We start from the raw sequence: 22,575 nt of genomic DNA, 5'->3' as shown, positions 1-22,575 counted from the left end.
ATACATTTATGTTTATGTGAACGCTTTTAAGGGGGATGAATATCTTTTCAAGGAACTGTACCTGTTCTTGTCTTGCTATGTAATCTTTTGGGCATGGGGAGCACCCTGACTCGTAGAAAAAGGCTGAATACAGGGCCACTATTCTGAAAGTTAATATTAGGACCTGACCAATTTTATTCAACAAATATTCACTTTTGTTGCCAGCAGTTTAGACATTAATGGCTGTGTGTTGAGTTATTTTGAGGGGACAGCAAGTTTACATTGTTATACAAGCTGTACACTCACTACTTTACATTGTAGCAAAGTGTCATTTCTTCAGTGTTGCCACAGGAAAAGATATAATAAAATATTTACAAAAATGTGAGGGGTTTACTCACACTTTTGTGAGATACTGTATACAGGGTGGCGCCTGGCCCTCATTCTCTCCCTCTCCAGGCTCGGAATCATTCCTTTGTGGGCCGTTTTGGCTCATTAGTGAGGCTGCTGCAGATATATCAAATGTGTAAGGGATTAGATCTTGAGACACTATCGGGTTGATTTATTAAAACTGGAAGTGTAAAGTCTGGTGCAGCTGTGCATGGTAGCCAATCAGCTTCTAACTTCAGATTGTTCAGTTAGGCTCGATTCACACAGGGGCAACACGATTTCAGCGCGACTTTGCAAGGCGACTTCAACGCGGCTTCAACGCAACTTCAGCGCGACTTTTAAACAAATTACAACGCGACTTCAAGTCGCCTCCAGGACAGGCGACTTTGGCTGTGGCCAATCACAGGATAATCAGCTCTCTGGGAGGGAGGGGTTTGCCTGGGCAAACTAAATTTTTTCCCTGTAAAGTCGCTTCAATGTAGATGGAGATCCGACTTGGAGGCGACTTCCATTGATTTCTATGGTACAGGTCGCCTTGAAGTCGGATCGAGGGCTTACAAGTCGGATCCCAAGTCGTCCCAGTGTGAACGAGCCTGAAGCTTTGACAATAAAACCTGGAAGCTGATTGGTTTCTATATAGAGCTGCACCAAATTTTCCACTCTCCAGTTTTAGTAAATTAACCCCTAAGTGCTTTAGGCATGACTGTTCAACAGCAACGCAGTTGTCTCCATTTATTTTACAGACTCAGTGAATACATTATAGATTAAATAGTGGATTAACAAGAATGAACAATGCTGTATTGTAGGCTCTCTATTTTCTTGCATCTGAGGTAGGTTACGTGTCTTTTGGAAGGAAAATACACACTTGTACATATAAGGATCTATTTAAAGTGACATGGTCTATGCTGTCTCTTTTTTGTTACAGATCCCTTATATGGGATTAGCTGTTTTGAGGCTTAAAAGCCTTTTGCCATACTTCCTAATACCCTTTTGGATAAAACCATCCTGCATAGCAGATATAATATAGTTTTCATCAGGTAATGATAATATAAGATATTTTCAATTTGTTCTCTTGGTCCTTCGTATACATCATGTACTTATCTTTTAGAACTATTTCCCTTTGTCTCTAGTATATTAATACATTCCTATTTTTTATAGAAATCTCACATTTTGCTTGTAGTTCTAATTATTGTACACCATCACATTATGACAAATCAGCGGCCTTAAATTTTCGCCATAAAAATAAGGTAAACGTAATAATTTATTACATCAAAGAAGGCTATTATTCCTCTAAAGATATTTAGCTTGTATATAATGACATACCCAAGCCTCTAAGAAAGGGGGAGGGGGGTTTAAGTGGGAGCTGGATGCACTAGCGTCTGTGTGTGTATGGGGGTTCCCCCGTTACCCTGCTGGGTGGTGTAGGCTTGCTATCTCCATCCCTTCCACCCTTGCTCTTTGGTCTCCTTGAACATGTGGGGATGAGGTCCTTTATGTAAGGGGTGTATTGTTAATGCGATTTTTGACAATTAACTCATCTAGATTGCATTATATTTAAAGCCTATATTGGTGGCTCCTGATGAAGAGGACGATGTCAAGGAAACGCGTTGAGCGGCAAAGACTAATATATGCGAACAAACTACCAATGTTGGATTTTTTCACATTTTGTATTTTATTATGATGTACTTGAAATTGTTGCGCAATACTGATGTACAAGATCTTTTTAAAAAGATATGAACCAATAAAAAATGCTTTTAACAGCAAAATTAATGTTGTGCTTTAAAAGTCCCATGCCATACCATAGTGTAATCGTGTTGTTAGTTTCCAGTTAGGGATGTGGCACTTAAATCTCTTAAATTTGATAGGGTTTAATTGTTATTATTGGGATTTTAACCAACAGGGTCTCCTAAGCAGTCCTCTGAACCATTAAACCCATCTTTAGAGTTGCCAAAGGGTTTTTACCAGAACTGGATGCTTTCCTTACCTGCAATGCCATCTCTATCATGCTTTGCAAGCATAGCTGCTTCACCGATGTTGAAGTAAAGTAATTAGATACAATCCAATAACCTTCCCAAATCTTTAATCTGTGTAACGTACAATGGGTACTGCACAGAAAGCACAGAGGCCTAAAACAACACACTAACACACATACAAGCAAAATAGTATTTATACACACACCAAAATAATACAAAAAATGAAAACCAGGGAGCAGCAGACAGACATTTGGAAGAGTTCACTCTTGTGCAAGTCTCCTTGTCTTCATTTATTATTTTCTCTATAAATAAAATATTATATACTGTAGAAAGCTGACAGTCAAGATTATACTCCTGGCAGGAATATGAGAAATGTAAGGCTACTGGAGCTTCTAGGAAATGCAGCAAAGGCGAAATACCTTTCTGTCTGGGCTTGAGAAGAAAGTGCAGGATCCATGACGAGGAGACAAGCTGTGGTTAACCTTGTCAGTGCTAGCGACATCTGCACACGCACACATCTACCAGTTACAGGAAAGAAATCTGTATGTTATAGTAACCTCTGGTTTTCATTTATTGTATTCTACTAACATTGTAAACGTATTATTTATTTTTGGTTATTTGAGACTAAGATGTTGAATCAAAGGATACAACTTCTCATAAGTGAAATTGACATAGGTGGAGGTGATCAGGCCTCCCAAAGCAATGGAGACAATAAACAATAGCAGATGCAAGTTGGTTAGGAATAAGTATTTATACACACACAGCTATCTCAAAGTTAGCTGGTCCCCAATCCCATTTAGAAGCTGAATTGAACTATTGCTTTTGGAAAATGAACACAAACTAACATGTTAACATGCTGTATCCTAACAGGTAACAATGAGCTAAATTTCTTTTTATTAACTCCTTCCTGGCAGAATCTTGGAGCAGTCCCACAGTTCTGCATAACTGATATTATTACAGTCAGAATGAATTATTCTGCTGTGTTATTTCCACGTGGCAAAGATCCATATATCCATAGTCAGGGAAGGCAAAAGGTTTTCAAAAAGCCTAACAAAGAGCAAAAAAAAAAATATGAGGCGATATATAGGATATGATTGTCAAGTCTACATGGAAAGTATGGGACAATGAGGGTGACTCTAGAATATATTGCACTTATGCAAATGAAAATTACATTATAGTTGGTCCTTTAATTTAATTGCTTTGTACAGAACGCCTGAAACAAAAAGCTACTTATTTTTTTTTTTTGTGTGTTTTTTTAAAATATTAATTAAAAACCCAGAGGATCGCCCCCACCCGAGACATTTTCTACATAAATAAATAACTCACTTTTATATAACCACTTTTCTGAACATTTACATTTGTTTGTTATACAGTATCTACACACAATAGCTTATCCCCTGCACGTTACAATAAAATTACATACATTTCCTCCCTTTGTGCATTTTTTCATTGCTCAGCTTTCACTATTTTAAAGGCCATATCTATTCAATCTGTTCCCCCAAGGTTTCAAGCTAGCCCAATACAGTTGACCCTCTGCCTAGCAGTTCATGCATTGGGGTATTCGCTAATCCCTGCTATACTGACCTATTCACGCTTTAGGCAGAAAATTTACAAAATGTAATGTGTATATGTGCTTTATACTGTAACTGTCAAAAGTCAATCACACATTTTACCATGGACTGGCGATTTTCACACTTTTGCAGATGTTCAAAAGGTATAATCCAATGGCCAGCCAATTCTTACATTTAATACATAAGCATAAAGATACTTTGTACAAAGGGGAAAAAAACACCAAAAATATTTTGGACAAATATCAGTGGGATCAAAGCTATAGGTCTATTACAATGTGCAATGTAATCCGATTATTCAGATATAAGATGCACATGACACAGGTTTTCAGTGGAGAAGGGACTTATACTGGGTGAGCAGTGCAATTCTGCTGTGACTCAAGCAGGCTTAAAAGGTGCAGATCACTCTGTATAGAGTACAATTATATGAAACTGGCATCATAACTCATTCCCTGATGAGCTAGGGCAGCAGAGACTTGTTGGGCAGAGTAAACATCAATATAGCAAGAGTATTTAAACGTATTCTAAATCTAACATACCACAAACGTTCAATCATTTGCTTTTTTGGCTTTCTGTTCACCTGTAATGGTGACAATCAGGGAGATTTCACAGTGCTAGATAAATACAGTATTAAACTGATCTGCTAACATTGTGTGCTGCATGTGGTCTCTTTAAATAAATTAGTCTTGTTTGATGTGTACCAGCCTTTGCTGGAGATGAATACAGCTATTTCCAGGCAACTATCCATAAGTATTGTTAACATGGCAAATGTAGGAGCTAGGCAAATTAAATCTTTCTGCTTATACCATGCTACGCGGTGTATGACTTTTTTTTTTATGGCATGCCTGCCTAAACTTGGTACTGGGGAAAAGCACAGCACAAAAATAGTTCTACCTATCCTCTGGCTTAGCAATAATTAAATTACCATGCACTACGGGACAAGGATATGTAGCTACATGAGATGGTAACAGATCTCCAATCTAAAAATTATCAGTGCAAAGAAAACAATGAGGTCATACAGTTGAGCAACTACATGCAAAAAAAAAAAAAGCAGCAGACTGGACATTTAGAGAATTAGGATTAAGAACATCGGATACAAAAAAGATTTCAGGGTTATGGGTTTCACTTGTCCTCAGATCACCATAACCCCAGGTGCAGTGCGTTCATGTCCGTTTCTAAAAGTGTCCTTTACATGACCAGCTCGCAAGAACAACAGTTGAAATGAGCAAGGCAGACTGTCAATAGTCTTGGAACATTTTATGAAAAGTATCTTCCATCTTTTCCAGGAAAAAAAAAAAAAAAAAAAAAAAAGAGAAAATTGTGTTGACGTTTTCATTTGTTGTGCCATGGTTTAAGGAACAGAGAACGAGCAAATGTGTGAAGGAAACTATTAATGGTTTACGGCTGGTTCTGCGGAGGCTGCCTCTTTTTTTTGTGGTGATACTTAATGGGTAATGAGTGTTATGTACAAAATAGAAACTAAAATCCTTATTTAGTTGGACATGTGTTGTGCATTCTTCTCAGAAAACCTTTAGAGATGGCTAAGAAGATAAAAGAGGCACATATATTTACATTGGTAAGTTTATGAACCTGCTTAAAAAATAATAATAAAAATAAATTAAAATGTTGACTACTTTTACTTGTCCTCTTGTGTGGTTCTGTCACAATGATCTTCTGGGCATTGCTACCCTTTTTAAGGCTTGCAGTTCAACCCTTCTTGTCATCAGCTTTGCTAACGTTGTTATATAGTAGCACCATTATGTCAACTCTGTCAAATAGACAAAGTTGCACCCCTGTCCCTTTTTTGCCCCCTCCCTTAAAAGTGGCAAGAGCCAAGCACAGGAATTAGTTCAGGATGCACAGGAGCTCATTTCTGACTTAAAACGCCAGAATCCAGCTTGGTGGTGGCCGCACTCCTCCCCCAGCATCCTGCTGCAATGCTCATACTTCTTTGGCTACGTTCCCTTTCCCGATCGCGGTCACTCTCCGACTGACTTTGCGTTCGCTCTGGTTTGTGGTTGCTGCTAGCTGTGGGCTGTGATGAGATGGTGCGAAGTAAATGATTCCTCTTCCTCAAGAAATCTGACTGACCGGGAAGACAAAAGCTTCCCTTTCGTAATGCTATTCTGTTGGTGTTCTTGGCAGGTCGAGATCGGTGGCTGTATTCCAGTTGCGCAAGGTGAGAAGCATAGCCTTCGGTGATGAACTGTAATAAAAACATTTCATAGATATAAAGCAAATATTTAAACAAAGCATAAAGAGAACCATGTCAATTCCTGTGCCCTGTAGTGAAGTGAAGTGGACAGTCAGTCCCCTGACAAAGTGTGGGAAAGGACGAGACTGTGTACCCCACAGAAACACAATCCACGTCCCAAATTGCAGATCAGAAATAGAAGACACAAACTGGTTACTGCAGGCAAAACAGATGATTATTTTAGTTTTTAGTCTTGAGGTGTTCACCTCTGCCCTTACCGATTCCTTCCCCAGGTCTTGGGTTCTGGTTGTCGCTGTTCAAGGTAGGAAGTAATACAACTTCCTGCAAACACTGACAGGGACATTGTCATTGCTTGTTTCAACTACAGTCATAAAATTATTTAAAGTAATGGCCTGCATTACGTATATCACTATATTATTGGTAGCTTTGACCTTTGGACATGATAGTCACTTTCATGTCACACATGCTGCAAAACAACATCGTTTGTACATTATTGTCCAAGTAGTGGAGAACATTGGCTAGCTCTAATTATATGGTAGCTTTACCTGACATTGGTGCTGCAACTTCTTGGTTGGACGGCCTACAATGAAGATCTGCATTGGTGACAGACCTATAGTGCTGTACACTGAGATATCCTTTGTGGAGCCATAAGCTGCATGGATTTTCATGTGTACCTGCAAAAATTAAACAAAATAGTCAAAAAATAAGTCAAATGTACCTAAAAAAAAAGCATATGCCCCTGTACTTCTTGAAAGTGACACATAGGGGTTGATTTACTAAAGGCATATAGACTGTGCACTTTGCAAAGAGCAGTTGTCCTCTGCAAGTGCAGTTGCTCCAGAGTTTAGTAAATGACGCAAGGCCTCACTTTGCAAAGAGTACCCAATCACGTGCAAGGAAAATAAAAAAAAACAGCATTTTTGCTTGCACGTGATTGGATGATGGAAGTCAGCAGAGCTTCTGCTCATTTACTAAGCTCTGGAGCAACTGCTCTTGCAAAGTGCACAGTCTTTTTGCCTTTGGTAAATCTCCCTCTGCATGAAAATCAATAGATATTAAAGAAGTTCTAAAGGTAGAAGGTTTTTTTTATCTTAATGCATTCTATGAAGTAAGGTAAAAAACCTTCTGTGTGCAGCAGCTGCCCCCAGCCCCCCAGTACTTGCCCGAGCCCCAACTCAATCCAGCAATGTTGCACGAGAGCCTTAGGTGTCTGGGATTTTCCCTCCTCATTGGCTGAGACAGCAGTGGGCCCCCTGCTGTCAAAGTCAGTGAGCCAATGAGGAGAGAGAGGGGGCAGGGCTGAGCAGCAGCTCTGTGTCTGAATGGACACACAGAGCAGCTTCTCGGGAACAAGCCTGCTCGGGTGCCCCCAGAGGTAACTGCTTGCTGTGGGGGCACTTTGCAAGAGGGAGGGGCCAGGCATTGCAGCGGGGGACCTGAGAAGAAGAGGATCGGGGCTGCTCTGTGCAAAACCACTGCATGTATAACATGTTTGTTATTTTTAAACCAAACACAAGACTTTAATATCACTTAACTTATTGAAACCAACAAAACAAATTATTCTTTTAATATCCGACATCAAAAAGATGTTTCCACAGCTTCCTAAAGAAGCAGGCCAAAAAGCCTGAGATACACGCTAAAGGATTATATCCCTTGCCCCTTTGGTTGAATCAGCAACTACTTCAGAAAGGAAGATTGAATGTGACTTTAGACCTTCTAAAATGCTGAACTTTGGGGTATCTGAGGGTAGTATCTGTGAAATTTAGGTTTCAATTACAAGGGTTCCACTGTTGGAATATTTTAATACTCCACTCTTGCAGTAATTTGTATGTTTTAAATGAGAATTGTAATTAAAGATTTTTTTTATTTTTACCCAAAGATTTTGTTGTAGATGTTGTGCACCTGAAAAGTCCCATTGTCCTATTTCTTGGTGTCACAGAATGCAACTGTAAACTCAAGTAACCAAGATGGTGGCTAAATCACTTCCAGTTTCGTGTCACGGCAGTTTCCGACCGTTTGACACACTGATAGGGATCACAAAATTAAAGGGGGTACAAATGAGAGGATAGGCATAGACACAGAACAGGATATTAAAGATTGTAGCAAGGGGAGACACAAAAATGACAACTAACTACATTAGATATATATTAAAGGGACAAATGGACCTGGGTTCCAGCAACCAAGGTGGCGGCTATACTACTTCCGGTATCGCGCCAAGTAACCAAGATGGCGGCTAAATCACTTTCGGTTTCGTGTCACGGCCGTTTCCGACCGTTTGACACGCTGATAGGGATCACAAAATTAAAGGGGGTATAAATGAGAGGACAGGCATAGACACAGCAGCTTCCTGATGATGCAAACCATCATGAAACGCGTAGAGGCTGCTGGGAACTTTCCTATCACTTCCGGTCACACGGGTGTGAGGCTTGGAACGCACGCCGCTGTGAGGAGACATTGGATTTGAGTGGGAGATAGACTGAGACTCTGCTCTCCACACACACTGCTGGATTAGCTTGGTGCCGGCTTAGGTGCACCTTAGCATGTGAGTTTGACTATGTTTTTAGTTAATTTTTTAAATAAAATGAGAGTTACATACTACACCATGATGGCTACCTATATGTCTTTATGAGCACTAAACAGAGCAAGAGGCATTATTATACTGCTTGGAAAGGCTACTATTGGATCCATCATAAACGGAGTGGTTATCCTAAATGAACCAAAGGTGCATATTCTTACCATATCTGGTGAGTGGGCATTGCACTAGGTGGTGAAGTCACGATAAGTGGTGAATTAGGAGCACTTTATATTGAAGAGGAACATTATTACTGCACAGAAGTGATCACTCACTGAGGACATCCAATGTACTGTGGTTTATACGTACATGTTGGGGACATTTTCTTTGCACTGTGCAGCACACATATACAGTGGGGCAAAAAAGTATTTAGTCAGCCACCAATTGTGCAAGTTCTCCCACTTAAAAGATGAGAGAGACCTGTAATTGTCATCATAGGCATACCTCAACTATGAGAGACAAAATGTGGAAACAAATCCAGACAATCACATTGTCTGATTTTTGAAAGAATTTATTTGCAAATTATGGTGGTAAATAAGTATTTGGTCAATATCAAAAGTTGATCTCAATACTTTGTTATATATCCTTTGTTGGCAATGACAGAGGTCAAACGTTTTCTGTAAGTCTTCACAAGGTTGTCACACACTGTTGCTGGTATGTTGGCCCATTCCTCCATGCAGATCTCCTCTAGAGCAGTGATGTTTTGGGGCTGTCGCTGGGCAACACGGACTTTCAACTCCCTCCAAAGGTTTTCTATGGGGTTGAGATCTGGAGACTGGCTAGGCCACTCCAGGACCTTGAAATGCTTCTTACGAAGCTACTCCTTCGTTGCCCGGGCGGTGTATTTGGGATCATTGTCATGCTGAAAGACCCAGCCACGACTTCATCTTCAATGCCCTTGCTGATGGGAGGAGGTTTGCACTCAAAATCTCACAATACATGGCACCATTCATTCTTTCATATACATGGATCAGTTGTCCTGTTCCCTTTGCAGAGAAACAGCCCCAAAGCATGATGTTGCCACCCCCATGCTTCACAGTAGGTATGGTGTTCTTTGGTTGCAACTCAGCATTCTCTCTCCTCCAAACACGACGAGTTGTGTTTCTACCAAACAGTTCTACTTTGATTTCATCTGACCATATGACATTCTCCCAATACTTTTCTGGATCATCCAAATGCTCTCTAGCAAACCTCAGATGGGCCCGGACATGTACTGGCTTAAGCAAGGGGACACGTCTGGCACTGCAGGATCTGAGTCCCTGGTGGTGTAGTGTGTTACTAATGGTAGCCTTTGTTACGTTGGTCCCAGCTCTTTGCAGGTCATTCACTAGGTCCCCCCCGTGTGGTTCTGGGATATTTGCTCACCGTTCTTGTGATCATTTTGACCCCACAGGGATTTTTGCTCACCGTTCTTGTGATCATTTTGACCCCACGGGGTGAGATCTTGCATGGAGCCCCAGATCGAGGGAGATTAACAGTGGTCTTGTATGTCTTCCATTTTCTAATTATTGCTCCCACAGTTGATTTCTTCACACCAAGCTGCTTGCCTATTGCAGATTCAGTCTCCCCAGCCTGGTGCAGGTCTACAATTTTGTTTCTGGTGTCCTTCAACAGCTCTTTGGTCTTCACCATAGTGGAGTTTGGAGTGTGATTGTTTGAGGTTGTGGACAGGTGTCTTTTATACTGATAACAAGTTCAAACAGGTGCCATTAATACAGGTAATGAGAGGACAGAGGAGCCTCTTAAAAAGAAGATAGAGGTCTGTGAGAGCCAGAAATCTTGCTTGTTTGTAGGTGACCAAATACTTATTTTCCACCATAATTTGCAAATAAATTCTTTCAAAAATCAGACAATGTGGATTGTCTGGATTTGTTTCCACATTTTGTCTCTCATAGATAGGTATACCTATGAAGACAATTACAGGCCTCTCATCTTTTTAAGTGGGAGAACTTGCACAATTGGTGGCTGACTAAATACTGTTATGCCCCACTGTATATTGTTATGTGAATTCTATGACCACTAAGCAATATTGGCACATACTAGTTAGTTTTTATTCATTTCCCTTTCTATATATATATGTATTTTTTTTTCATTTTTTGTTAGCACTAGCACTTTAAACAGTGATTGGTAACACCATAAGATATTCCACTAAGATACTTTTAAATCAGGATTATTATGTGGGAAAGATTATTTTTTTGATATTAATATAGCTGGCATAGAAAAGCACTTTATTACAGGATTAATATATAATTTGTTTTATTTTGCAAATTTGCACATTTTATGTTTTAGGAGTGTTTATTATATATAGTTAGCGCAATCCATTTTTTACTACAACTGTAAACTCAGCCTGTCAGAACCCACTAAAAAGTAAACAAGACATGTTTGATTCACCTCCATCTGGTAACCATTATCACCAAGACAGAATGTGAGAAATTTACAATTATCACCAGAACATGAGGTGATGGGAAATCTTTTAACAGGGACACTTGTTCTCGTGACAATTGTCAAAGAGGGTATTTCCGCTCTTTTTGGAGAGGCTTGCTCTCCCTTTCTGTAGCATCTCCAGAACAGGAAGAGAGGGGGAATCACCCCAATGTGAAAACAGAAAACAAAGATGGAAAATGGAAGGAGATTGAGCTCATGGAGGAACGCTGTACCCACACTTCGCACTTCATGAATACAGAAGTGCCCCCACAGGACAGGAGAATATGTGGTAGGCCTGATAGAAATGAATAGCAAAAAGACTTGACCTACAACACAATTCAGAAAGTAATGTCATTACACCCACTATACTCTCCTTTCCTATATCAATACAAACTGTGATAAGATGTAACAACATGTACGACAAAATAACGTGGTTCGTATTTTTTGTATTTCTGTACCCTTTTTTCTATGTGGTTATAGTGTTTTTTCCTGTGGGACCTCTTTCTCAGAATAAATAAAAAAAAAAGAAAACGGAAAACAAAACCTGACAAGGGTTTTAACCATTCCCTACTCTATATAATACTGTGGATAAATAGGTATACACTGTACTATATTACAATCACTAATTACAAACAGTAAGGGGGGGGGGGGTGTTTGTTAACAAAGACACACTCTAGTCATTAGCGGATAGCACCCACAAATAATTGTATGGAATGTATCTTACATCTTGAATCAGGGTTTTCAGAAAATTTGCTTTGTGCCGCAGGGGATCGTGAACCAATCCATCACAGAATGAAACTATGCCATGTGGGAAGTTGTGCTGTGCAAGCCATGCCACTACTCTCTGCTTCTGCATGTCGGGTCTGCCTGTGACATAGATAATGAGGTAGCCAAGATCCTGCCAGTGCCTAGAAGAAGATAGAGGAGGTGTTAGAAGTGCTACGGACAGTGCATAACAGCTATGAGACCCTCAAAAAAGAGTATACTGACCTCACTACATCCACTGCCCCTGCTCTGACTTTCGGGTCACTGCCCATGATGGAAACGCTAGCAGCAAAAGATCCGTCAATGCTGAATACTACAAATTCTGTTGCTTTAGGTAAAACATGGAGGTAACTGTCGGCATATGTATGGTCTCCCCTAGAAAAAAAAGACAAAGGCATTGTTACAAAGGCATTTGATTACACAGATGTCAGTAAAACCATCCAATCAGGGACTAATACATGTACATAATAAGAGCAATGCACAAAGTAATCTACAGCAACCAAAGTATTTTTTAACTGATACAGTCATATGAAATCTGGCTACTGTGGGTCACTCTGTACATCAATTGTTTTGTTTTCTTCCAATGTCTTTAATACATGCACTACCACTTATGTGCAATATTTTTGAAATAGGTGGAACATATAGGTGGAAAATACCATATGGCTAAGTTGATCCCCAGGTTATTCACCTGTAAGAACAGATTTTTAATGGGAATCAAGTAATTCACAATTATCACCTTCCAAGTCTCATGTTGTAAATTTTATACCCTTTACTAGAACAAATGCTATGTGCAATATTTTTGTTTTTGGGTTTAGATACACTACAAGTTCCATTTAATTGAATAAAGCAAAATATTCAAACAATCCTGTCCCAAATATGATGAGTATGGAGAATACAGAAAGAAGATGCTACGGTCTCCTTAGCTCCACAGATACTGTTTGCTCTCCAGGGGGCACTGTTCCACTAAACTGTTTTGACATTTCAATTTATACACCGCTTTCAAAACTAATGGTATGCAGATTTACTACTGGTCAAATTGCTTTTTAGTAATTTATGACTGTGAAAGCAAGAGTACCAAGTAATATTAAGTATCATCTGAGCCACACATTGCTACTTTAATACAACACAGTCCAATTCAGCAAAAGCATTAGAGCTCCCAGAAACAGCTTTGTGTTAAAGTTAACCTTTTGTAACATGTTATATCTGTATTCAGGTTATAATATGTAACATGTCATTGCTGCAGCAGATCCCCCCCCCCCCCCATCTTCTCCACGCACTTGCTGTCACAATTAAAAAAAAAAACATGTCTGCGCGGGGCTCCATCCACTCGGCCCCCTTATTTATTCACAGTGTTCTGTGAATGGGAGAACTACAAGTACTGACAGCCTTTGCGGCTGTTGGCTTGTAGTTCTCAATGAACTACCCGGGTGCTTCTGAGTGCTCTTGGTAGTTCATTGATGATTCCTGTCAGTAGGTAACTGTCAGCCTCCAAGAGGTACAAGTCAGAGCATCTCCACAACTGCAGCTCTTGTGGGATGTTCCTGATCTGCAGTGGTCAAGACCTACTGGCCAAGCCTCACTGGTGCACCTGGGGAGCGAATGCTGGACTGTGTAGTCTGATCCAATAGAAGAGCTACTGTACCTCAATTTGCTCCAAAAGTTAATGCTGGTTCTGGTAGAATGGTGTCAGAACACACAGAGACATATGGAGCTGCGTAGCCACAGACCAGTCAGGGTGCTTATGCTGACCCATGTCCACAGCCAAAAAAGCAGAGGAAGTAGAGAGGAGACATTGCTGGAAGTGGCAGCAGAGGAGTGTGTGTGGATTGGAATCACGAATTTGCATCACATTCTTGTCCTGTCCTCCATTTTGGAGAAGCCCTACCAATAGCAGCCTTCCCATTCACTTACAAACAAGCTGGGAGACGCGGAACGCACGCCATCCTCAAGGGATTAGCCGACTTGTACATGCTGATTGCACCCAATGCCAGGCACTTCAACATGTGAGTGTAACTGCTATTGCTGCTGCTGTTTTTATTACAATAAAATACTACACTATGAGACTTTTATCCATGTCTCCTGTGGAGTTATTTTTCACATCCTAGTTTCATCTCGAGCGGCCAGTGAAGTGGAATTATGTTGTCAGTGGAATCAATCTGGTACTCCAAAAGCGCTTTTCGACCATCCTGCAAAAAGAGTCAAACATCTCTGGTGAGTGGCCACCTTCCCATTGAGCACTTGTGGTGGAAGAACTAGAAGTTATATCTCAGAGCATTCTACTTTGGTTTTGGGATTTATCACATATGGACTTTTAACTAGCTAATTATGCAATATATTTCATCTGTTTCATCTTTTAATGTTGGATGTTATTATTGTACTCACCCCATAGCGCCTCATCCTTTAATTACATATCCACAATTTCGGTGATTCGTTCACTTTTAAAGGGGCAGCTGATTATTTGTTCCTACCCCTACAGGGCGCCAATCATTGGTTTATAATTTTTTAGCCAAAAAAGCCTACAATGGGCATGTGAGCATCAGAACTAGCCACAGGAATAGTGGAGTGGAGTAATGAAAGTGGTCTGATCTGATGAATACAGCAATAATAATGTGGAAAAAAGCTGAGTTAGACTTACCGGTAACTCCTTTTCTGAGAGTCTTCCAGGACAGCCCATGAGACCTTGGGCTCCTCCTACCAGGACAGGAAACACGTCACCCCCACCAGATAAAAGGGCGGTCCTCCAGGCCCATGTCAGTATTTTCAAGAACCGTAGGACCCTGTAAAACATATGCATAATACACATAACTTCAGACAATACCGGGTGGGAATCCGGCTGTCCTGGAAGACTCTCAGAAAAGGAGTTACCGGTAAGTCTAACTCAGCTTTTCTCCAAGCGTCTTCCAGGACAGCCCATGAGACGATGAGCCAGAACTTACCAGTCTAGGGAGGGACAACTGCCTGAAGGACCTTACGACCAAACGCCTGCTCCTGAGCTGATAGGAGATCCAGGCGATAATGTTTAATGAAGGTCAAGTAACTGGACCAAGTGGCAGCCCTGCAAATTTGTTCCGGTGAGGCACCAGCCCTCTCAGCCCAAGACGTAGACAAGGCTCTAGTTGAGTGCGCAGTAACAAAAGGTGTAGGGACCTCCCTAATTTTGTAAGCTTCCAAGATGGCTTGCTTTATCCATCTAGCCAATGTGGCTTTAGATGCACTATTCCCCTTGTGAACTCCAGAAAAGAGGACAAACAAGGCATCAGTTTTCCTAAAGGTCTTCGTGACCTCAAGATAGACCAAGAGAATCCTTCTTACATCTAGGAAACTAAATTTTCTTTCTAAGTCGCCCTGTGGCGAACTACAAAAGGTTGGCAATACAATGTTCTGAGATCGGTGGAATGTACTTGCCACCTTGGGCAAAAAACCTGGATCGGTTCGTAACACAACTCGATCCTTAAAAATCGTGAGGAAGGGCTCCCTAACTGATAGGGCCTGCAACTCACTTACCCTACGAGCTGAGGTAACAGCTATAAGGAACACAGTTTTTAATGTAAGTAACTTAACTGACATACTTTCCAGAGGTTCAAACGGAAATTCTACCAGAGTTTGAAGTACTAGGGACAGATCCCACGTTGGACAACTTCTCACCACTACTGGTCTGGCCCTAGAGATAGATTTGAAAAATCTGGCTATAGTGGGATTTTCCAGGAGAGAAAACTGGAGGAACACACCAATAGCTGCCGCCTGTACCTTTAAGGTACTAACAGAAAGACCTTTGTCGACACCCTCTTGGAAAAATTCCAAAATAGACGGAATATCATGAGCTAATCTATCATTTTCAGATAACCATGAGTTAAACCTTTTCCAAACTTTGGAATATATGGCTCTAGTGACTGGCTTCCTGCAATTCACGAGAGTCCTGACTACTTTGTCAGAGAACCCTTGGGCGCTCAGTATCTTTTCTTCAGATACCAGGCCGTCAAGTTTAAGGAAACCACCTGAGGGTGTGATACTGGACCCTGCAATAATAGGTCTTCCCTTTTCGGAAGACTCCACGGAGGCTCTGAAACCAGAGACTGTAGCAGGGAAAACCATGGCCTCTTGGGCCAAAACGGGGCAATTAGAATCAGATCTGTCTCTTCCAGCCGAAACTTCCGGAGGACTACTGGAATCAGCCTGATTGGCGGAAAGGCATAACATAGGCCTGGAGGCCACGGGTTTGCCAGAGCATCGATCCCCAAGGCTTGGTCTGCCGGGTTCATGGAAAAGAATATCTCCGTCTTGCGGTTGTTTCGGTTTGCGAACAAATCCGCTACCGGATAACCCCATCTCTTGGTGAGATCTGCAAAGACTTCGAGATGAAGGGACCAGTTGTCTCGGTCTATCCTGTGACGGCTGAGATAATCTGCCAGGCAATTGTTTTTCCCCTTCAGGTGTACAGCAGAAATGGAGGCTAGATTCCCCTCTGCCCATGAAAGGATCTCCTGGGCAATGGACTGAAGCCTCCGGCTTCTCGTGCCTCCCCGCTTGTTGATATACGCGACTGTCGCTATATTGTCTGACAGGATTTGGAGGTTGTGACCCCTGACCTCCATCTGAAAAGACTGGAGGGCTCTCTGGACTGCAAGCAGCTCTCTTTGATTGGATGAGGCCCTTGCCTCCTCTGGGGACCATTCTCCTTGCGCTACTGCACTGCTGAGGTGGGCCCCCCATCCCCAGGAACTCGCATCCGTGGTAATCCTTCGGGAAATGGGAAAGGACCACGGGAGACCTCCTGCTAGGTGCTGACCAGCTCTCCACCACCACAGGCTTCTTTTTATCCTGTCGGGAAGCCAGATCCTTGACTCCAGGGACCTTACGTCCCCGTCCCAGTTTCTTAAAAGAAACCTTTGTAACGGACGCTGACGGAGTCTCGCCCATGGTACTGCGGGAAAACATGAGGTCATAAGACCCACTGCCCTCGACACCTGTCTCAGAGAGACCGACTGGTTGGTCTGCAATGTTGACATAGTCTGGAACACTTTGGTAATCTTCTCCTGAGGAAGAAAAACTCTTTGGTTCACGGAGCAAAAATCGTAACCCAGATAAGTTACTTTCTGGGCCGGAATCAAGGACGATTTTTCTTTGTTTATTAGCCAGCCTAGGGACTGTAAGAAGTCCTGTACAGCCTGGAGATCTTCCAACAGCCTTTGGTATGATTTTGCCACTATCAGGAGGTCGTCTAAGTAAGGGATAACCGTTATTGCCTTTAATCTTAGAGGAGCCAGCACTTCCCCCAACACCTTCGTAAAGATGCGTGGGGCTGAGGAAAGACCGAAGAGGAGGGCCTGAAATTGAAAATGTCGGGTCCCCATACCCGTCTTCACTGCCAATCTCAAAAACTTTTGGAAGGCTGGATGGATAGGGATGTGAAGATAAGCATCCCTTAAGTCCAACGTGGCCATAAAGCAGTTTGGGTATAGTAGGTTTTTGATTGTAAAAACCGTCTCCATACGGAAATGCTTGTATCTGATGGACTTGTTTAAGGTTCGGAGATTCAGGATAAGACGAAACTTTCCTGCCGGCTTTCTGACCACAAATACATGGGAATAGAATCCCTTGCCCCGCTCCGATCGAGGAACAGGAATCAGGACTTTTTGATCTAATAAGTCTCCGATCTGGAGACCCAGAGCCCTCGCTTTCTCCCGATCTTGTGGAGGAAATGTGACCAACAAACGTTCTGGTGGTTGGTGAACAAACTCCAGCCTGTACCCGTTGGTCACTAGGTCCAGGACGAAGGGGCTCAGAGTGACTGCTGCCCACTGTGGGATGAAGGCCCTCAATCTCCCTCCCACCGGGGAACACAAGTCACTGCGGCTTGGCGGGCTGTTGAGGAGGGTTAAATAGCACTCTCCCTTTGCCCCTGCCTTTGTGCCCAGTCCAATGCTTTTTCGGCCTGCTGTGCTTTTCTCTAGGACTCTGTTGCCTGTATTGGCCACGAAAAAATTTTCTGGCTGTCTGAACTCTCTTTCTCTCTGGAAACGCCTTTTTCTTATCAGCCGTGCGTTCCAGTGCCTCCTGTAGACCTGGGCCAAATAAATGATCGCCAGTAAAAGGAAGGCCACAAAGGCGCAACTTGGAGGCCGAGTCCCCTGACCAGGTCTTAAGCCAAAGGCTTCTCCTGGCCGAGTTCACTAGAGCCGAAGTCCTGGCTGACATTCTTACCGATTCAGCGGAAGAATCTGCCAAAAAACCCACTTCCTGAAATAGGAGAGGAAAAGACTTTAAAATTTGCTCTCTGGAGGTACCTGCTGACAGATGTGACTGAATCTGAGTCAACCAAACCTCCAGATTTCTGGCCACACAAGTGGAAGCCAAAGCTGGTTTCAGGTTTCCAACTGCTGAGTCCCAGGCTCTGTGGAGAAGGATATCCCCCCTCTTGTCCATCGGATCCTTAAGCGTACCCATATCATCAAACGCCAGGTCCGAGTTTTTAGAAACTTTTGAAAGAGGTGCGTCTAACTTGGGATTCTTATTCCATGGCTGCGCAGTGTCCTCATCAAAAGGAAACCTCCTTTTTAGGTTACTAGAGAAGAATGGTTTTCTCTCAGGATTATCCCATTCCAGTTTAATAGTATCAACCAAAGAACTATGAACTGGAAACACTCTTGATTTTCTCTTATGTAATCCTTTATACATAAGATCATGTTTGGATAACTGAACCTCTTCCTCTTTTAACTCAAGGGTAGTATAGATAGCCTTTAATAAGTCATCTCCATCCTCAACAGATAACTTAAATCTTGAGCCTCGAATGGATTCTCTATCTCTGGGCTCTGTATCTGACCCTGATTCTTCCAGAAAAGAACGGGTAGATCTGACCTCAGCCTCAGAGTCTTCACTCTCTGCCTGCTGCGGAGTGCTTACTGACGCCTTCAGTGAAGACGGACTCTCTGCTGGAGTCTGGAGCTTGTCAATAAGCGTTCTAAAGGAACTGAAGGTGGACGCAAGCTCATCCCTAACAGAAGTAAGCATCTTCTGGCACGAGGCAACCGGGTCATCCTTAACTAGGCCTTCTATACAGGTGCGACAAACTGCTTTGCTCCATGAGGAGCTCAATTTGTTTGCGCAAACCGCACATTTCCTTTTAAGTGGCTGCGCTTGGGCCTTGTCCTGAGTCTTGGTCTGCAAGACAAAATAAATGACCCACAATGTAATTAAAGCCACACAATCACTCCGTAACACCACGTGCAGGAGGGAGGAAATGTGTACCCTTACACCCACTACTACAGAGGGGGGAGGGGGAGGGAACACTCACAGGGATAGTAAGGTGGTGACAGAACACCCCAGGCTTACCTGTGAGGTGCTGGTGTTGGGAACTGCATCCGCTGCCTGTGCAGGTACTGCAGGAGGATCCATTCTGCCCCTCTTGGTCATCCACAGCCTGGCTGCTTAACACCAAGAAACACCAGCAGCCAGCGTTCTCTGTTCGCGCCGTTTATGAAGACTGGAACCTCGTCTCCGGCGCCCGATGATGATGTCATATGCCCCGGAAGTAACCCTCTCCAGGCACTTCCTGTGGGCCAGCTTGGAGCGCAATAGCTCCGCCCCCTCGAACGCTGCGGCTTCCTCCATTCCTTGCTCAGATCAGCCAGGCTGTCGGCAGGGAAGGACAACTGAAGCTCAGCTGAGCTAGAGTGCAATGCACTGCCCTAGGGGCACGACCTCACCCCGGTCCTGGCCCTCTCCAGGCACTGAGGACAGAGAACAGCAACACAGCCAACCTCCCCAGCGGTGTGCTGCTTCTGGCAGAGGAAGAGGTAAGTGATATGCCCCAGAAAAAAGCCATACAAAGCCCCTGCTTATAAGGCCTATGGGAGCAGGTTCCATGAACATGTTACCCCCCGTCCGGAGGAAACACAAATAACTGACATGGGCCTGGAGGACCGCCCTTTTATTTGGTGGGGGTGACGTGTTTCCTGTCCTGGTAGGAGGAGCCCAAGGTCTCATGGGCTGTCCTGGAAGACGCTTGGAGAAATGTAAAATAATGCATTCTCAGGAAGGATGTACTGGAAATGGAACAAGCACAGAGAAGGGCAACAAAGCTAATAAAGGGTCTGGAGGACCTTAGTTATGAAGAAAGGTTGCGAGCACTGAACTTATTCTCTCTGGAGAAGAGACGCTTGAGAGGGGATATGATTTCAATTTACAAATACCGTACTGGTGACCCCACAATAGGGATAAAACTTTTACGCGTAAGGGAGTTTAACAAGACACGTGTCCACTCATTAAAATTAGAAGAAAAGAGGTTTAACCTTAAACTGCGTAGAGGGTTCTTTACTGTAAGAGTGGCAAGGATGTGGAATTCCCTTCCACAGGTGGTGGGTTCAGCGGGGGGCATCGATAGTTTAAAAAAAACTATTAGATAAGCACCTGAATGACCACAACATACAGTGATATATAATGTAATACTGACATATAATCACACACATAGGTTGGACTTGCTGGACTTGTGTCTTTTTCAACTTCACCTACTATGTAACTACTATGTGTTGACTTGGCCTCCAAATTCTCTGGAAAATTCTGCTGGAAAAACAATTATGGTCCATAGAGGCCCCACCTCACAACTTACAGGACTTAAAGGATCTGCTACTGATGGCTTAGTGCCAGGTACCACACAGTGGCTAAGTAGTTAGCACTTCCACCTAGCAGCACTAGGGTCGTTGGTTTGAATCTCAACTACGGTGCTACCTGCTTGGAGTTTGCATGTTCTCCCTGTGTCTGCGTGGGTTTCCTCCCACACTCCAAAGACATGCTGGAAGGTTAAATGACTACTGTCCAAATTGGCCCTAGTATGTGTATGTATTAATGTGAGCTAGGGACCTTAGATTGTAAGCTCCTTGATGGCAGGGACTGATGTGAGTGTATAATCCATATGAAAAGCACTGCGTAAATTGACAGTGCTATATAACCACCTATAATAATAATAAATAAATGGAGGTCTAGTGGAGTCCATGCCTTAACTGGTTATGGTGGGTGGCCACAATGTTATTGCTAAATGGCAGTGGCATCACTAGGGTTGGGGTCACCTGGTGCGGTAAAACAGTGTCACCCCCCCTCCCCCGGCTATCCTGCTACAGTGCTCTGTCCTGCCTCAGCGGATTGACAGCAGGACAGGCAGTAGGGCACTAAGCAGGCTAGCGCGTCTCGTGCCTCTTGCGCCCCCTTCCCAGCCTGCCACAGTGCTACTTGATAGTGTCACCCAGGGCATTTTTCTTAGAGAAAAGGTGAAGGAACTCAACCACGCCACACACCTTTCCCCAGAGTAGGGGGCTTGAGTGTGTCACAGCAACTGGATGTGGGAGGGTCCTAAAAGGGAATTAAATACATGAAGATAAAAAGAGGCCACCTATGCTCAGACTGAAACAACACAGCCCCCAATATTCCGAAAAATCAAGGAGAGATTTGCCCATGGGACTTTTATGAGTGGTGCTAGATAAAATGGTACACCAAATGTTATTTGTATAGGGCATTAAATACCAAGAAGGTGCTACATACAGAGTGCAGGGTTCTGGAGGGTGCTAGGTACAGGGTTCAGGAGGGTGCAGAGTTCAGGGGAGTGCTTCATGCAGGGTTTTGGAGGGTGCTACATACAGAGTGCAGAGTTTTGGAGGGTGCTACGTACAGAGTGTGGGATTCTAGAGGGTGCTAGGTACAGATTGCAAAGCTCAGGTGGGTGCTAGGTGTAGAGTTCAGGTGCTTGCTAGGTACAGGGTGCAGAGTTCAGGTGGGTGGTAGGTGCAGAGTTCCACCCCCAAATCGCCATCCCAGACAGGACTGTCTTCCCCATCTAAGCAGAGACCCCCATCCCCCTTCCTATTCAATTAGCACGCTAAATGCTTTTCATTTCTCCCCCCTTTGAACACAGACCTCAGATACAGCGTGGCTCAATGCAGTGAGAGAGATGCCCCTCCTCCTAGGCTCCTCCTCATGACCTGTCTTAAGACACGACATAGCCAAGAGGCGACGCCTAGCAAAAACTTCCTCTCCCCGGCTCTAGTGTGACAGGCGGCGAGAGATGATGCCTAGAGATGGTGCCTAGAATTGGTACATACATGCCCAGCATTAGTACATCATCTGCGCACGGGGAGGGTTCAGTGAAGCCCGGACAGGAGCGGCAGTACTAAGCAAAAAGCACAGGGCCAGCGCCGGAGGTGCGAAAAAAAAGCCCTGGTGTCACCCCTCTTGCTGGCAATGTATTTCCCTCTGTAGATGGACTATGCAATGACATTTTTGTGTATTGTTATATTGCCAAAGTTGGTATCAGATCTAAGTAAAGTTTAAGAGCTTTCTTCTAGCATGACATAATACCTGACGACCATTTTCAGTGGATATACCCCGACTCCAAGTCTCCTATGTTCAGGGATCACATAGGAAATTCTGCCACTGCTGTTGGTAATTTCAGTATCAAAGTAAACCCATTCACCAGATGGAGGCTGCGTCATTATATGAATATCCACCTGCAGAAAGACAAATATTTTAATAGCGTGAGCACTGCTGACGCACACACTACACAAATGTTTAGCTCTATGCAATCTGTTAAAGCTAGCATTATAATCGTCACTACAGCGTGTGCTGCACTCAAAGAGTGGTTCTATTACACAGTAAATATGTAGAAAAAAAAAGGTGCTACAACATATGATTAGTACAAGGTAAAAG

The 22,575-nt window shown here is 43.1% G+C and overlaps 1 protein-coding gene across 10 annotated transcripts in view; it reads right to left on the bottom strand.

Moving 5' to 3' along the window:
* Positions 1-2,429: 2,429 nt before the first annotated feature.
* PITPNM2 (phosphatidylinositol transfer protein membrane associated 2) overlaps positions 2,430-22,575 on the bottom strand; it is a 466,805-nt gene continuing 446,659 nt past the window's right edge. For all 10 annotated transcript variants that reach the window (XM_073627322.1, XM_073627313.1, XM_073627375.1 and 7 more), the window contains 5 exons: positions 22,228-22,376; positions 12,109-12,258; positions 11,843-12,026; positions 6,668-6,796; positions 2,430-6,113 (listed from right to left, as the gene is read on the bottom strand). In XM_073627322.1, coding sequence (XP_073483423.1) covers positions 5,775-6,113; positions 6,668-6,796; positions 11,843-12,026; positions 12,109-12,258; positions 22,228-22,376 — 951 coding nt within the window. In that variant the 3' untranslated portion in view covers positions 2,430-5,774. The remainder of the gene's footprint in view (positions 6,114-6,667; positions 6,797-11,842; positions 12,027-12,108; positions 12,259-22,227; positions 22,377-22,575) is intronic.

The sequence above is a fragment of the Aquarana catesbeiana genome, linkage group LG01 (genome assembly GCF_042186555.1).
Source record: "Aquarana catesbeiana isolate 2022-GZ linkage group LG01, ASM4218655v1, whole genome shotgun sequence".
NCBI lineage: Eukaryota > Metazoa > Chordata > Amphibia > Anura > Ranidae > Aquarana > Aquarana catesbeiana.
This window is presented reverse-complemented; position numbering and strand designations above follow the sequence as displayed.